This window comes from Mus caroli, unplaced genomic scaffold, assembly GCF_978045245.1.
Source record: "Mus caroli unplaced genomic scaffold, Mus_caroli_1 scaffold_18, whole genome shotgun sequence".
In the NCBI taxonomy this organism is placed as follows: Eukaryota; Metazoa; Chordata; class Mammalia; order Rodentia; family Muridae; genus Mus; species Mus caroli.
In genome coordinates this window covers 14295198-14311813 of record NW_028227273.1, presented here as the reverse complement: position 1 = coordinate 14311813, position 16616 = coordinate 14295198, and the positions used below count along the sequence as shown (strand labels likewise).

At 42.6% G+C, this 16616-nt stretch overlaps 2 protein-coding genes across 12 annotated transcripts in view; both read right to left on the bottom strand.

Moving 5' to 3' along the window:
- Cdkl4 (cyclin dependent kinase like 4) overlaps positions 1-4837 on the bottom strand; it is a 70442-nt gene extending 65605 nt beyond the window's left edge. The window contains exon 1 of one of the 6 annotated variants that reach the window (XM_029470845.2): positions 4766-4837. The gene's annotated coding sequence lies outside the window, so the exon portion shown is untranslated. Of the gene's footprint in view, positions 1-4545; positions 4698-4765 lie in introns of those variants that run through there. The other 5 variants (XM_029470846.2, XM_085832708.1, XM_029470844.2 and 2 more) reach the window with 5 other exon arrangements.
- A 2893-nt stretch (positions 4838-7730) lies between these two features.
- Positions 7731-16616, bottom strand: part of Map4k3 (mitogen-activated protein kinase kinase kinase kinase 3) — a 156327-nt gene continuing 147441 nt past the window's right edge. For all 6 annotated transcript variants that reach the window (XM_085833253.1, XM_021186158.3, XM_085833254.1 and 3 more), the window contains 3 exons: positions 11942-12012; positions 9790-9845; positions 7731-9163 (listed from right to left, as the gene is read on the bottom strand). In XM_085833253.1, the coding sequence (XP_085689379.1) occupies positions 9076-9163; positions 9790-9845; positions 11942-12012 (215 nt within the window). In that variant the 3' untranslated portion in view covers positions 7731-9075. The remainder of the gene's footprint in view (positions 9164-9789; positions 9846-11941; positions 12013-16616) is intronic.

Sequence of the window (16616 nt, the reverse complement as noted above, 5' to 3'; positions counted from 1 at the left end):
TAAAATAATGGCCAAACATTGGTCTACACTTTCAAAAAGTTCAATACATTATAACAAGAAAAAAAATGCAGGTAGGACAAACATGATGTTCATTCCTTCATGGCACACTGCTGCAAACCACAGACAGAGACCATCAATAAAACATCAGAAAAGAGCCAGCTGTCTGATAGCTGGTCAGAGAACAACTAGGAAACCAGCCAAACAAGGCTTGCCCTAGGTCAAGATTAGCCAGATTGACCAAGAAACAAACACCCTTCAGATGCTGCGAAAAAAAAAGGGAACAGAACAAACATGTTCACGGAACCCCAAAGCAGTCAAGTTGGCTGGACAAATACCTAGAAAGACAAAAACACTCAAGAAGAACCAGAATTCTGACTATATAAAAAAGCAAATTAATACTTACAAATCTATGTACAAAGAACAGCCCAGGATGGGATGGCTCATAGATAAGTTCTACCAAATATTCAACGAATAATCAGTGCAAATATAATTCTTCCTAAATATTCCTAAAGAGAGAGAAATCACTCTCAATTTATTCCACAGGGCCAATATCATCCTGGTTCAAAAAAAATCAGACAAAGAAATCACTACACACATAAGAATGCTCACAGCAAAATAACTCTCAAACCAACTACAGACACATATGAAAAGGATTATATGACACGTCCACATGGAATTTACCCCAGAAATGCACGGCTGGTTTAATATTTGAAAGTCAATTATAAAAAAAAAAGTGGTAGTACCAAAAGAATAAAAGACAAAAATCACATACTTATCTCAGTAGATATAGAAAAGGCATTTGACAAACTCAGCAGTGAAGAAAAGTGTCTCAACAAATTATGAAGAGGAAGAAAGGAATGTCAAGGGTGTGTGTGTAAAACCTGCAGTCAGTGCTGTGCTTAGTGATAGAGCTCCGAATGCTTGGTCCTAGGACTAAGCAAGCATTCCATCCTTCCTCCTGCTGTCTATCTTGTCTCTGTTTCTTCTCTTTCTTTTGACAAAGTTTCATTATGTATTCCTGGAACTCACAGTGATCCCCCTACCTCTGCTATTCTATTGCATGACCCCCCCCCCCCAGCTATATCATTTTATTCTAATAAGCCATCAGAAGCCCTTGCCCGTCTAATGACACAACCAAAGAAAGGCGTGTAGACTGGAAATGAAAAGCAAATTTGCAATTATCATATGCAGAAAATGCTAACAAGAAAACAGAAAAGTTGTTAGACCTAACGACCAAGTTTGCAATGCAGTGGATTCAGGGTCAGCACGCCGTTACGATCAGTTGGATTTCTATATTGGCAACAACTTGAAAGTATAATGAAGAAAACAAATTTATTCTCAGTGATGTGAGATGTTGACACGGAGACGTGTGTATCACTGGGACACAACACCGAGCCAAGAATTAACCTTTTCAATTTATGTTTGCTTTAGTCTGCCTTTAATGCTATAATACCGCACCTGTTACTGGGATAATTTGTAATGAATATACATATACTGGCTTACAAGTCCAATATCAAGATGCTGGCTTTTTCTTGCTCTGTCAAATGCATGATGGGAGGTGGGGAGCTAAGAGCAAAGGAGGGCTGAAGTCCTGCATTTATTAATAACCCACTCATCCCACCCACGAGGCCTCATGGCCTAATTACCTCTTGAAGGTCCCATCTCCCAACACAGCCGATGGTAATTACATTTCAACATGAGTTTGAGAGAGTCGCAGCAACTTCAAGTCTTGCTAATTGTCTTTTGATAATGGTGCCAAAGGGCTTCAAGAAGGACAGAAGAGTCTCCACAAATGACGTCAGGACAAATGCATATCCGTATGAAAGGAACAGTAAATGGGCCCATGAGACAGTGATGTCACAGGGCATGCAGAGGTCCCACTTTACTCTAGCACTTGGGAGGTGAACCTGGGTTACACTGGCAAGACCCTATTTCAAAACACTGAGTCCTCCAAATACAATAAACAAAACACATACAAATGGGAAAAACAAGACGAAGTAAACAAACAAAAACAACAGAATTTAAGAACGTAAAGCTAGGTTAAAGTGCACACCAGATTCACACTTACTATATAATTCTATATACATGAAATTTCTAGAAAACACAAAATACTGAGATGGATACAGCATCCCCTTTGTGTTATTTTTCAACGGTCCTAGTCACGATGGAATGGCTTCTACTGGCCTGGACTCTTCTTAGGAAATGCCAAGGTCAGGAAGGACAAAGGTCGATGCTCCAGATTCCCGGAGACTGAAGAGGAAAATGCAGCCAGCCCTCTCCTGCAGTAGGGGAAAGATCTGTAGAGAGCTATCCTCGGGCAACTGGAAAAACCTAAATTCCATATGTGCTCTTGGCTTTAAACTCTTGATTTTGGTAACGTCTACTGTGGTTATGTTAAAATAAGGAAGAAGAAAAGACAATTAGGAGGAGGAGGATGCTAGCTCAGTCGCTGTGTACAGCACTGGTCAGACAAGCTGAGGGACCTGGGCTCAGTCTCAGGAGTCCCTGTAAAGGTGGAAGAACCAACTTCAACTTCACAAAGCTCTCCTCGGACCTCTGCACACGCGTGGTAGCCCATACATTAATAATGGATGTTTTAAAAGATTTATCTGTATTTGTGAGTGTGCATGTGCGGTGTGCGTGTATGTGCACGTGTGTGTGTGTGTGTGTGTGTGAGTGAGTGTGCATGTGCGGTGTGCGTGTGTGTGTGTGTGTGTGTGAGTGAGTGAGTGTGCGTGTGACATTTGCACAGAGGACAGAGTAGGGAGTCAGATCCCCTAGAACACAGAGTTACTGTTGGTTGTTCAGTTCCCAGTGTGGGTGCTGGGAACCAAACTCAGGCTCTCTGGAAGAATAGCAAGTACTCTTAGACACTGAGTTGTCTCGATCCCCAGTACAATTTGTTTTTAAAGTACATCATAGCCTCTAAAGGCTGCAGTAATAGCCTTTAAACTATATTTAATCTTTCCCGCCCTGCCCCGTTTACCTGTCCTACTTTGTCTCTCAGAGCCTAGACACCTTCCGTCTCCTCTGCTTATATTTCGGCCTGGACAGTCTGACCCTTCAGGGTCATATTTCAGTTTTCTCCACTTCTCACAGTCCAACTCAAATGTCCAATCCCCAAAGGCAGGCTCTTTTCTCCACAGATGACACTAACAGTGCCAATCCCAGCCCCGCTCCCCATACAACACCGTTCATCACGCCAGGCTTGCACTGCCTCCCTATTCTCTGGCATACAGTCAGCTAAGCCTTATTACAGTTTCATTTTCTAATTTTCTTTTTAAAAGCAAAACCTGCAAGAATATGTTTATTATTAGCACTGTATTTGGGCACGATTAAATGACTATAGCAGTGGGTTGAAAATATTTGCCATAGTTATCAGTCAGCTTCAGTTTTAAGTGGTGTACCTTCTTAACTTCAGAATTTATAAGTATTTGACCCTGAGTTAATGGAGTTCTATCTACAATGGCCAAGGACAGAAGCAGGCTGGGGGCCACCAGTGATTTTAAGACCCACAGACAGGGGCTGAGGTTAAGTGTAATAGCGGGATTTAAAAATTCCTTAGAAAGTTGCTACGGGGGAATGCCAGGGCCAAAAGAATGGGAATGGGTGGGTAGGGAAGTGGGGGGCGCTATGGGGGACTTTTGGGATAGCATTGGAAATGTAATTGAGGAAAATATGTAATAAAAATATTAAAAATTAAAAAAAAATTAAAAAAAATAAAAAGAATTTCGAAAAAAAAAAAAAAAGAAAGTTGCTACGGAATTTCCACACTATTAATGATTTACAAAATAAAGTACACAGGAGAAAAGAACACTCGGTTAGTTTTCAAGACTGTTTCACAAACTAAGTCCTGGGGGCTGAAGAAGCACAAGGAATACAAAGGCAAACAAAATCAAGATGGACGGCGAGGAAGGGTGGACAAAGAACTCTCCTAACGGAAGAGGTCCTAGGAAACCAAAAACCAACCACCACCAATCCCTGGCTTTAGAAATGTGGAGGGGCAGAGACAGTTTCAGAGCCCGGAAGCTCACTCAGGATGCTACCCACAGTTTGTAGTTAACTGTTTCCAATAAAACCAAACATGCATTATGTTTAATAAACTTGATCGGAAAATGGATTCTACGGATTATTCAGACTTGTCTTTGCGAGTTACAATTTAAAAGCACACACCTGTGCACGAAGGTGTTCCTGTCAACGAAATCGATCTCGTTAGATTCTCAGAAACTAAACCCACCACGTAACTTACACAATCTATACAACTCATTTTCTTTATGTCCCACGCTTCAAGCGTGTGACAAAAAGACTTGGAAGTTTGGCAAAAACTCACTTTATTTCCAAGCCTCTGAGCCTTCACTTTCCCCTGCGTCCAGGCCACAAGAGGTCTCTAGATGCACAGGTGCGTCCCTGTCCCTCTCTGGCACCCCCACGGCCCGTGAGACCACGGGTGGCCCCTTCTTCCGCGGGTGCGCCCCCTCATCCCCGCCCTCCCGAGCCCCGCAGACCCTGCTCTCCGCCTTCCCGGGCCAGGGAACCTGCACTTACACGGCATAGCCTCCGGCGACGGTGACACAGTGGTGTTCAGCTTCGGGGAGCCCCAGCCCGCGCAGTCTGCTGCCACCCCAGAACTCCCGAGAGACCGAGCCGCTGCGGTGTCTCCAGGGCAACCAGGACGCGCAGGCTGCGCAGCTTCCACACGACCTGCTCGCTCGCTCGATTCGTTCCCTGCCAGGGTTACCTTCCATCTATCACTCGTAGCTCTTACCTTATTCCTTGTGCTGTTTAGAGTCAGCCGTGGCTCATTAACGCCATTTTTGTAACTCAGCGAGACGCTGCTCCAGAGACCCTGGGCAGATTCAGAGTAGGGCGGGGGTGGGGGGGGTGGGGGGAGGGAGGTTGTCACCCAGTGAGGAAGAAAGCAAGGCAGATGTCATTGAATGTGGCATCGAGACAAACACGTTAACCTGAATTTCAGTCTTTACCCACAGAATAAACCGAACTCCAAGGCGCGCGCGCGCGCGCGCACACACACACACATACCATATGCTATATATATATATATATATATATATATATATATATATATATATATATATGTATATGTATTGTCTGATCTTCCCTTCTTAATAGGTGTCTCCTTTCCCCCTGTACCTCACCTCCTCTTTTCCTCAGGAATATGCTCAAGGATCACATTTTAAACGGAATGAAATCTGGAAGCACATTTACCTCACTCATTCAAGACCAGAATTCACATTTACTCATTTTTATATAATTTCTGCCTTTATGCTAGAAAACATTTCTCATCAGGTGCACCGTGCAGTAGTCCACTTTATGTACATAAAAACATGTTGGCCTGTTTCCATCTTTACTGGACTCTGTGTGTGTGTGTGTGTGTGTGTGTGTGTGTGTTACACACAAGGTGCTTCTCACCTTGAGACAGGGTCTTTGTCCTCTTTTGTGTATGACAGGGGGGCTGGCCTGTGACTTTTGAAAGATTCTCCTGTCTCTCCATCTTGCCCCAAGAGCATTGGTATTACAGATGGAGTCCAGCTTCACAGGGATTCTAGGGACTCAAACTCAAGTCTTTCCACTTGCATGGAGATCTCTATCCACTGAGCTGTCTCCCCAGCCTGACCAGGTCTCTATGCAGTCCTGGTGGTTGTCCTTGAACTTGCTATGTACAAGAGGCTGGCCTCAAACTCAGGGATTTGCTAGCCTTTTCTTCCCAAGTGCTGGGATTAAAGATGACAAGGACTGGCTCCTCTCGACCTTTTGTGAGATAGGATCTCATGTTGCCTAGGATGACCTGGGACTTGCTACGTAGCCAAGACTCTGAACTTGAGTCTCCTGTCTCCACAGTTGTGAACGCTCCCCATTCCTCCAAGCTACTCATTTACAGAGACTCTTCACCGGCCCACTTTGGTTCTGTGCCAGGTCCTTGTCCACACTCTAAGCTCTACTGCGTTTAACATCACTGTTCCTTGAACATGTGGTATTTTTGCATCTCAACTATAGCATCACCCGTCAGCCCATCCCTGCATATCAAGTTCCTTTTCTTCTACCTAGGATGTCTACAGCTGTCTATATGTAAGTTTCTCTTTCCCCAAAGCATATCCAAGATACTGTTTGTTCTCTCTATACATATTACATGTGTGCTGTGCATATAAATGCACACACACACACACACATATATATGCTTATGTTCTTTTATATATGTGTGTGTACATCTATATGGAAAAGGGAGACAGAAAAAAACAAGAGAGCACTTTGTTCTACAGTTCCAACCTGGCTTTGAACTCATGACCCTCCACGTCAGCTGGGATTAGAGCCGAGCTTGACTGCACTGCTTACCTTCATCTTCCCTCCAATCTGCAGAAGTCCCTCAATAGATCACCAACAAATGTTAGAAAACCTTTCAGGGTTTTTAGGCTACCTTTTCCTACCCGTACTTTCCCTTCTGTGTTGGTAATGATAAGGACGACTAAAACCTTTATTTTTGTGGTCTCTACTAAAACACGACTCACACATCCACCAAAACCGCCTGTTAAGCAACTGCCGCTTTCAAAACCAGTAAGGACACAGTTAACAAGAAAGCAGACAGAATAAGATCGTTCCCACCACTTATGTGGAACCTAGGAATTTGCACTTGAAACTGCCATGTAAGTTGTTCTTCAAAACCAGTGGTCGGTCGACGTCAATGCAGTCTTAAGCCAGTGGCTCTTACTCTGTGGGGCTTATCAGAATAATTCATACTCCATAGAGACAAAAACTAGTGGGCCTTACTCCCTAAAGAGTCCAAAGATATCTTGTAAGACGTATGGTTACTAAGCAATGAATTATGTACATTTTTCAGGGCGGGGCAGTATTTCTAAGTGCGTGACAGTCCAATGTGACCATTTCTGAGATGTAATGTACAGACTGGAGTGGAATGAACATCAGCTGGGCTTTAAGAGCACCAACTGCCCTGCAGTGCTAAGAATAGAATCTGGTTTTTTAAAAACTTCCCCCCAAATTTGTTTTTTCAGCCAGTGATCTCATTCTCATGTAAGTGGATTTAAAAAAAAAGTGTCATTAGTAATTAATGTTGATTGATTATTCATATTAGAGAAAGGACCATCCAAAATTGCTTTGATTCTTAGGCAACCAATGGTTCTGGACTAAATGACCCAAGGTCACCCTAAGAGACAGTGGAAGGCTCAATAGAAACAGTGTGTTCTGGTTACTCAGTCAGTTCTTCCCACTTCTCTTCCTGCCCCTGCCCTTAGAACGGCATCCCCAACACTCCTTGGCTGTGCTCTCCCAGGCTGTCACAGCCTACTTTCTGTAAAGGGCCTGAGAGCAGACACGGGAGCTTTCAGGCCGGTCTGTTCCTCTGAAACCACTCAAGTGTGACACAGAAGTACAGGCACAGCCTTAGGTGACAGGTCAGTACATAGGTGGTGCTGTGTTCTCACACAACTTTATTAATAAAAAGAGGAGGTGGGCTATACCTGGCTAAGATATAAACTGCCTACTCCCGCTTCAACCAAAACTCTATGAGTGTTTGTTTTTCCTGATAAGAATTCAAGATCCTACAAAAGATGCCCTCTTTCTCAAATGTGGGAATTATTATATTTAAAATGTAGATCAAACAATGATGGTCATGGGAGAACTGGATGCTTACGATCTGACTGCACACGAAGCATTTCCCTCTAGTGCTACTAAGTCGATTGACAAGCAACTACACAACAGCATGTTAAAAAACATGTTTATTTTACAGTATGTACAATCAGGAACGTATTTAAAACCATTATCAGTTAAAATAAATGAAGCATAAATCACAATTTAGCTTGTTCTTAGTGTATACATACTCACATCAAAATATAAAGAACATATGAACATATACCAAAGAGAGTCAGAGGTGTGCACTTTGCTACAACTTGATATCTATCTTGATAAGACAGATACACTCCATTGGAAAAAACCAATCAACAATGATTTTAACCAAACTAACTTCTTGTGATCTGTAGTAACCATTATAATGTTTGTATGAGGTAGTAACTAAATTATTTTGGCCATGTATTAATACTCAAAATCAAAAGAAATATGGAAGTGATAAACTAATGCCAACAGAAGTAAAAGCCCACGAGAAACTTGATCACCTCACTCTGGAATGTGACAGCTCTTCAGTGAGACTGTGAAATGTCTAGTGTGGACTCCTCAGCAATGCTAGTTGATCTGATGCACACTGTAACCCTGGCGACAGCTGCAGTGTTCTACCGTGGTACCGCCATTCCATGATTTAAGTTTTCGAGAAGGTGTATCCTAAGCACAGACAAGCTTATCTTACACGATTCTCCTTAAATATAAAAAGATCAGTTACTACAACAGGTGGTTAATTGGTTTGTTTCACATAGAAAACAACCCAAATACATGTAAAAAAGATGTTGTAGACCAAATGCATATTCACGGTGGGTGTCACAGCCTCTCTGTGACAACACGTCACATGTCAATACTCTGCAGGAGAAACACCAGTGCACGTGCATTAAAATTAAAAACAAGATTATAAAATGACTACAGCTCGTTACCATTTAAAAGTTACAGGATTTATGCCCATATTACTAAATTATATATAATAAAAATACAATAGTGTTAATGTCTTGGTTCATTGCCAGCATCCCATTTCGTAATATGACCACACCCAAGAATATACTAAAGAATTCTTAAAATATTAACCCTAGTTGCATTTTAATCAACATTTACATCTGTACAGATAAGACACTTTTACATCTCAAAAAAGTACATTATCTACATAAATTCTTAGTGTATGCCTTCAGCAATATGAAGTTTCACAGAAAAATACTGCTTATATGTACAAAGATTACATAACAATGAATTAAGCACTTGTGTGGTTCAATATGCTAAATATATCCATACCACTTAAAACAAAATGTTCTCCCATCTGTCTCATGCCACAATAAATTATAAGAAACAGAAGCTAGGTTCCTGCAGGGTCTGCATAGCTTCACTCATCCACTAACGTTGCAGCAGCTGTGGTCACTCTCTCCCACAGGTCACTGTCAAGAACACCGTATCTCAGTAGCTGTTTTCGTGACCCGCCAAGATGTATAAATTGCTATTTGCTGTTGGGTTATCAGTTGGCCTACTTTCCAAAACCACAACCCTAAAGGTAATAAGAAACACATAACAGAACAAAGTTATTTATTTATGAAAACTAACATCAGCAAAAAAACCCCAAACAAACCAAGCAGCCAAGCATGGCTTCTTTTAGACACTGCTCTAAGCGCTGCTCTTATGGGCAGAATCTACTCCCAGTCACTCTGACTCCAGCCCTGGGAGGTGCCCACTGCCTACCTCTAGATCAGTATTCTTCTAGGACTTGAGGGTGTGAAGGGCAAGGGCTAAGGAGAAACCAATTCTACAGGAGTAATGGGGGCAAGGGGGTGGGCTTGATCCTATTAATCCTAAAACAGTCTGTTTACCAACCTAAAGGTAATTCAGAATAAAATCATCATCATCATCATCATCATCAAGACTATTAGCCTGCTCAGAGTTGTGTTTGCTGACATCCAGCATGCCTGTCTTCTGCTGTACGTTGCTATCAACAGTATAGCTAACAGCACTGTCAGAACTATGGGTTCCAGTACATGGAAGACTAATTTTCAATAGTTAAAAAACAAGCAAGTGTTGAACATGCAGAAATTTCAATTCTTCCAAAAAAGTAAGCAGCCTTCCACTGGGTTGGGAGCCCATTCAGTGCCAGACATTTTGTGAAGCCCAACTTCATACCTGTCAGATCCAAGGAGTCTGAAGATTCTTGTGTTATCTGAAATTTCTTGTGTTACCTGTTTAGTTAAAACGCAATTTTAAAAAATTACTCAAATTAAAGATTACTCACATTTAAAATTCTTCTCTTCTTTTGAGCCAGAGTCTTGCTTTATAGCCTAGGCTAGCCCTGAGCTCTGGGCCCTTCTGACTCAGTCTCTTGAGGGGATTACATGCCTGTGGCAGCACAGCTGACTCCAGAGATGCAAACTTTTGTTTGGATAGTTTATGGGCAACATTACAGCAAAAACCCAGGCCCACTGTGAACTCCCACAATTTGCAGGATGGGAAAGGCCTGCCCTTCATCATTATGTGTTGTAAGTTTGCAATCACATCAGTTTGTTAGTTCAGGGAAAATGGGGTGAATTTGGAATCCTCAAGTACTGGTGAAGGGAAATTACTTGCTAGTATAGATGTCCAGAGTAAAATTTAATGAAAAGCACAAAATTATTATTTTTTTCATTCAAAATGTCCTGTCATTTACATTAATGTGAGTGGCAAGACCACAGACACCATCCAGCCACTCAAATCTGGTTTTGTGCCTTGAGTGGTTGCTATGTGGTATGGCAGTAAACATTTAGAGGTCAGTACAGTGTTTGGATTGTGAGCTGAGATTTCAGACAAGATGCACACTCTGTGGGAACAGCTCTGGTTCCTGTAGCCTGGGCAGGATGGGCCTCCCAGTACTCCTGCAAGTCTAATGTCTGGGCCGTGCTCTCGATGAACACGCGTCCTTCCCACTTCTCTCCTGCTCTCCTCAGCACCACTTTCTGACAGAATGCATCCTCAGTGTGACCAACCGACTCTAACCACTGAGCAATAAAGATTGAGACCACAAACAAAGGAGAGGAACTCAGTGTTGATGGCTTATAAAATACAACATAGCCCAAATTATGCCTCTAGCAATAGCGAGGCTGAAACTTGAAACACTCAACTTGATGTTGAAATATTTATTCCATCAAAACCCTCTAATGAGCTGTTCTAGAGACACGAGTGTTCTGTCACCTGTCACGTGATGCCGAACTGGTGAAGGAAACGCCTTTACTTCAGCAATGGCGGCTCTGTACCTACAGGGGAGGCAGGGCCTTGCTAGTTAGAAGGGTGTGGAGGTCATGAGGCGCATGAGTGTGCAGTTTAGAAATGGCCTCCAAGTAACTCCTGGACACTTTCCTTCCTCTTGCTCCTGAGCCCCTTTCTACTCTAACCTGCTCAGGGTACTGAGATTGGCTTGGGAATCCCGGGGAAGTTTTTGATGGTTTTACCTGCCAATAACATTTTAGGGTCAACCATTCCTCTTGCTTATGCTAAAGCACTGCCAGCAGAAATGCTGAGCTGAATTAAGTATGTCACTCGTAATTTCTGTACCGGAGAAAGGGCTCAGACAAAGGGACCAACAATCCCGTCTCATTAAAGAAGACAGCAGAATCAGGAGGCAAGCCTGTTACTTGTTGTGTGTGGATGCCACTGTTGTTAAGTGCAAGACAGGGCTTCCCAGGTCTGGGAAGCAGAGAAGGCCACTGAATTATTTAGTAGTGTCAGAGGCTCTTGTTTGGAGTCCTAGGGTAGTTATATAGAAGAATGGGAGGTATGGATTGAAGTCTATTGGCTTGAGAAGGCTCAAGAACACCGGTTCTAAACTGGTGGGCTGCTTTCACAGGGGTCGCTTAAGACCACTGGAAAAATTCACTGGAAAACACAGATATTTATATTATGATTCATAACTGTAGTACAATTGCAGTTCTGAGGTAGCAGTTAAATAATTTTATGGCTGGAGGTCACCAAAGCAGGAGGAGCTGCAGTAAAGGGCGCAGCATCAGAAGGCTGAGATCCTCTGCTCGAGCATAGAGCGCGTGCTGACCTTACCACTGCACTCAACACACTTACAGGATCACCAGAAATTTATAGTGTTGAAAGAATTGCTTTGAACAGATTTTGTGCCTTCTATTTAACATAGGTGTCACTATGGTGGTGTCACTGTGTTGCTTAGGCTGGACCTGAGTTCTTAAGTACAAATGATCTTCCTGCCTGGGCTTTCTAACATTAAGACAACAGGCACAAGAGACCACGCCTGGCTTCATATGACTGCATAATGAGCACGCTTCAAAAGATGACTTACCTCATTAGATCTAAAGCTTCGACCTTGCATCCCGTGTTTCCAGAAAGCTAGCACACTGTCTTGTAGACAAACTGGCAGACAAGAAGAGCTCAGTTACTGTAAGTACAGAAGTTCAGAGGCAAGCATCCTGTCATCTCCACCTACCCTGCCCAGCAAAGGTTCCGTGGATAATCTCAGTATTGCATACTGATACCTCTGAATTTAAAACATTTTATATACATGGTACACTCATCTTTTTAATAGGAAAAAATTACTGAAGTTTGTTTTCTTAAAGTGACTAAAAAAATAAAGCCATAGAGCACACAGAAGTACACAGACAACAGCAGAGAAGCCACACGCATGCACACTCTTTTCAATTACCAGATTAAATACTTCATTTGCTTTCGCTTCAAACAAAGAAAACCAGCTGGATCTCTCAACCCAACCCTGACCTCATTCTGTCCACCATTCTGCCTCTCTCGGACAGTACTGTACTCACTCCTGCGTTTATCATTCTCAGATGTGTTTAATTAGTTTCACACCATCAAGGAAAGCTTTATGTTGAAGTTTCCAACTGTCATCCATTTATAATCATCAATAATTATTTCAACGTTTCCTTATTATAAATGATGGCACAACAGACATTCTTGTGGATAATTCTGAAAACCTGTACAATATTTTCTAAGATATGGCATTAGAAAAACAGTGGGACACAGGGCAGAGGCATACATAAGGCAGATTTCAGTTATTTTTATTGATATTTTATGTATTTACATTTCAAATGTTATCCCCCTTCCCAGTTTCCCCTCCAGAACCCCCATATCCCATCCCCCCTCTCCCTGCTTCTATAAGGGTGCTCCCCTTCCCACCCACCCACTCCCGCCTCCCTGACCTGGCATTCTCCTACACTGGGGCATAGAGCCTTCACAGGACCTAGAGCTTCTCCTCCCATTGATGCCAGACAAGATCATCCTCTGCTACATACGCAGCTGGAGTCATGTGTATTCTTTGGTTGGTGGTTTAGTCCCTGGGAATTCTGGGAGTACTGGTTGGTTTATACTGTTGTTCTGCCTATGGGGTTGCAAACCCCTTCAGCTTCTTCAGTCCTTTCTCTAACTCCTTTACTGGGGTTCCCATGCTTAGTCTAATGGTTGACTGTGAGCATCTGTCTCTGTATTTGTCAGGCTCTGGCAGAGCCTCTCAGGAGACAGCTATAGCAGGCTCCTGTCAGTAACCACTTCTTGGCATGTGCAATAGTGTCTAGGTTTGCTGTCTTTATATGGGATGGATCCCCAGATGGGGCAGTCTCTGGATGGCCTTTCCTTCAGTCTCAGTTCCACACTTTGTCACCGTATTTCCTTTAGACAGGAGCCCTTCTGGGTTAAAAATTTGGAGATGAGTAGGTGGCCCCATACACCAACTGGGGGGCTTTGCCTGACCTTTGGATATGGTCTGTATAGGTTCTCCCTCCCCTTTGTTGAGCATTTCAGCTACTCTCATCCCTGTTGGGTCCTGGGAGCCTCTTGCTTTCCTGGCATCTGGGACTTGCTGGTGGCTACCTCCAGTTCCCCACCCCCCATTGCTACAGATTCTGTTCATATTCCTGACCTCTGTATATCATCCCCGGCTCCTCCCATACCTGACCCCCCCCCCCTTTGCCCTTCTCTCTTCCACTGAAGTCCCTCCCACCCTCTACCACCTGTGAGTATTTTGTTCCCCCTTTTAAGAAAGACTGAAGCATCCACATTTTGGTCTTCCTTCTTCTTGAGCTTCATATGGTCTGTTAATTGTATTTTGGGTATTCCGAGCTTTTGGGCTAATATCCACTTATCAGTGAGCGCATACCATGTGTGTTCTTTTGTGACTGGGTTACCTCACTCAGGATGATATTTTCTAGGTCTAACCATTTGCCTAAGAATTTCCTGAATTACCATCTAGAGACTGCCATATCCAGGGATCCACCCCATAATCAGCTTCCAAACGCTGACACCATTGCATACACTAGCAAGATTTTGCTGAAAGGACCCTGATATAGCTGTCTCTTGTGAGACTATGCTGGGGCCTAGCAAACACAGAAGTGGATGCTCACAGTCAGCTATTGGATGGATCACAGGGCTCCCAATGGAGAAGCTAGAGAAAGTACCCAAGGAACTAAAGGGATGATCTGCAACCCTATAGGTGGAACAACATTATGAACTAACCAGTACCCTGGAGCTCTTGACTGTAGCTGCATATGTATCAAAAGATGGCCTAGTCGGCCATCACTGGAAAGAGAGGCCCATTGTACACACAAACTTTATATGCCCCAGTACAGGGGAACGCCAGGGCCAAAAAATGGGAATGGGTGGGTAGGGAAGTGGGGGGGGAGGGTATGGGGGACTTTTGGGAGAGCATTGGAAATGTAATTGAGGAAAATATGTAATAAAAAATATTAAAAAAAATTTCCTGAATGTATCATTTTTAATAGCTGAGTAGTACTCCATTGTGTAAATGTACCACATTTTCTGTATCCCTCTGTTGAAAGACATTTGGGTTCTTTCCAGCTCCTGGATATTTATAAATAAGGCTGCTATGAACATAGTAGAGCATGTGTCCTTATTACATGTTGGAGTTTTTTCTGTATATATGCCTAGGAGTTGTATAGCTGGGTCCTCAGGTAGTACTATGTCCAATTTACTGAGGAACCACCAAACTGATTTCCAGAGTGGTTGTACCAGCTGGCAATCCCTCCAGCAATGGAGGAGTGTTCCTCTTTCTCCACATCCTCGCCAGCATCAGCTCTCACCTGAGTTTTTGATCTTAGTCATTCTGACTGATGCGAGGTGGAATCTCAGGGTTGTTTTGATTTGCATTTCCCTGAAGACTAAGGATGTTGAACATTTCTTTAGGTGCTTCTCAACCATTTGATATTCCTCAGTTGAGAATTGTTTAGATCTGTACCCCATTTTTAAATAGGGTATTTGGTTTTCTGAAGTCTAACTTCTTGAGTTTTTTGTATATATTGAATATTAGCCCTCTATCGGATGTAGGATTGGTAAAGATCTTTTCCCAATCTGTTGGTTGCTATTTTGTCCTATTGACAGGGTCCTTTGCCTTTTGTTGATTCTTGATCTTAGAGCATAAGCCATGGGTGTTCTGTTCAGGAAATCTTCCCCTGTGCCCATGTGTTCAAGGATCTTCCCCACTTTTTCTTCTATTAGATTCAGTGTATCTGGTTTTATTCGAAGGTCCTTGATCCATTTGGATTTGAGCTTTGTACAAGGAGATAAGAATCGGTCAGTTTGCATTCTTCTACATGCTAACCACCAGTTGAACCAGCACCATTTGTTGAAAGTGTTCTCTTTTTTTCCACTGGAAAAAAATTGGGTAGTGTTCCTTCTGTTCCTATTTTTAAACCTTCACCTACATGTTTTTTTTAAGCTCCTTTGTCAAAGATCAAGTGATCTAAGATGTGTGGGTTCATTTCTGGGTCTTCAGTTCTATTCCATTGATGTACCTACCTGTCACTGTACAAACACCATGCAGTTTTTATCACTATCCCCCAGATGTTCTTTTATTGTTTTTGCTATCCTGGGTTTTTTGTTATTCCAAATGAATTTGAGAATTGCTCTTTCTAACTCTATGAAGAATTGAGTTGGAATTTTGAATCCTTGATCTTTCCATGACTTTTAACATGAAGGGATGCTGAATTTTGTCAAATGTTTTCTCAGCATCTAATGAAATGTTCATGTGGTCTTTTTCTTTGAGTTTGTTTATGTAGTGGATTACTTTGATGGATTTCTGTATATTGAACCATCTCTGCATCCTGGATGCAGTCTACTTGATCGTGATGAATGTTTTGATGTGTTCTTGGATTGGGTTTGCTAGAATTTTATTGAGTATTTTTGCACTGATACTCATAAGGGAACTTGGTCCCAAGTTCTCTTTCTTTGTTGGGTCTTTGAGTGTTTGGTATAAGTGTAATTGTGACTTCATAGAACAAATTGGGTAGTGTTCCTTCTGTCCCTATTTTTATTATTTTTTTAACATTCACCTATATGTGTCCTTTATATATCAGGCAGGACTCTATTTTTTTTTGATTTTTAATATTTTTATTACATATTTTCCTCAATTACATTTCCAATGCTATCCCAAAAGTCCCCCATAGCGCCCCCCACTTCCCTACCCACCCATTCCCATTCTTTTGGCCATGGCATTCCCCTATATTGGGGCATATAAAGTTTGCAAGTCCAATGGGCCTCTCTTTCCATTGATGGCCGACTAGGCCATCTTTCGATACATATGCAGCTAGAGACAAGAGCTCCGGGGTTCTGGTTAGTACATCATGTTGTTCCAACAATAGGGTTGCAGATCCCTTTAGCTCCTTGGGTACTTTCTCTAGCTTCTCCATTGGGAGCCCTGTGATACATCCAATAGCTGACTGTGAACATCCACTCCTGTGTTTGCTAGGCCCCGGCATCGTCTCACAAGAGACAGCTATATCAGGGTCCTTTCAGCAAAATCTTGCTAGTGTATGCAATGGTGTCAGCGTTTAGAAGCTGGTTATGGGATGGATCCCTGGATACGGCAGTCTCTAAATGGTCCATCCTTTCATCACAGCTACGAACTTTGTCTCTGTAACTCCTTCCCTGGGTGTTTTGTTCCCAATTCTAAGAAGGTGCACAGTGTCCACACTTTGGTCTTCATTCTTCTTGAG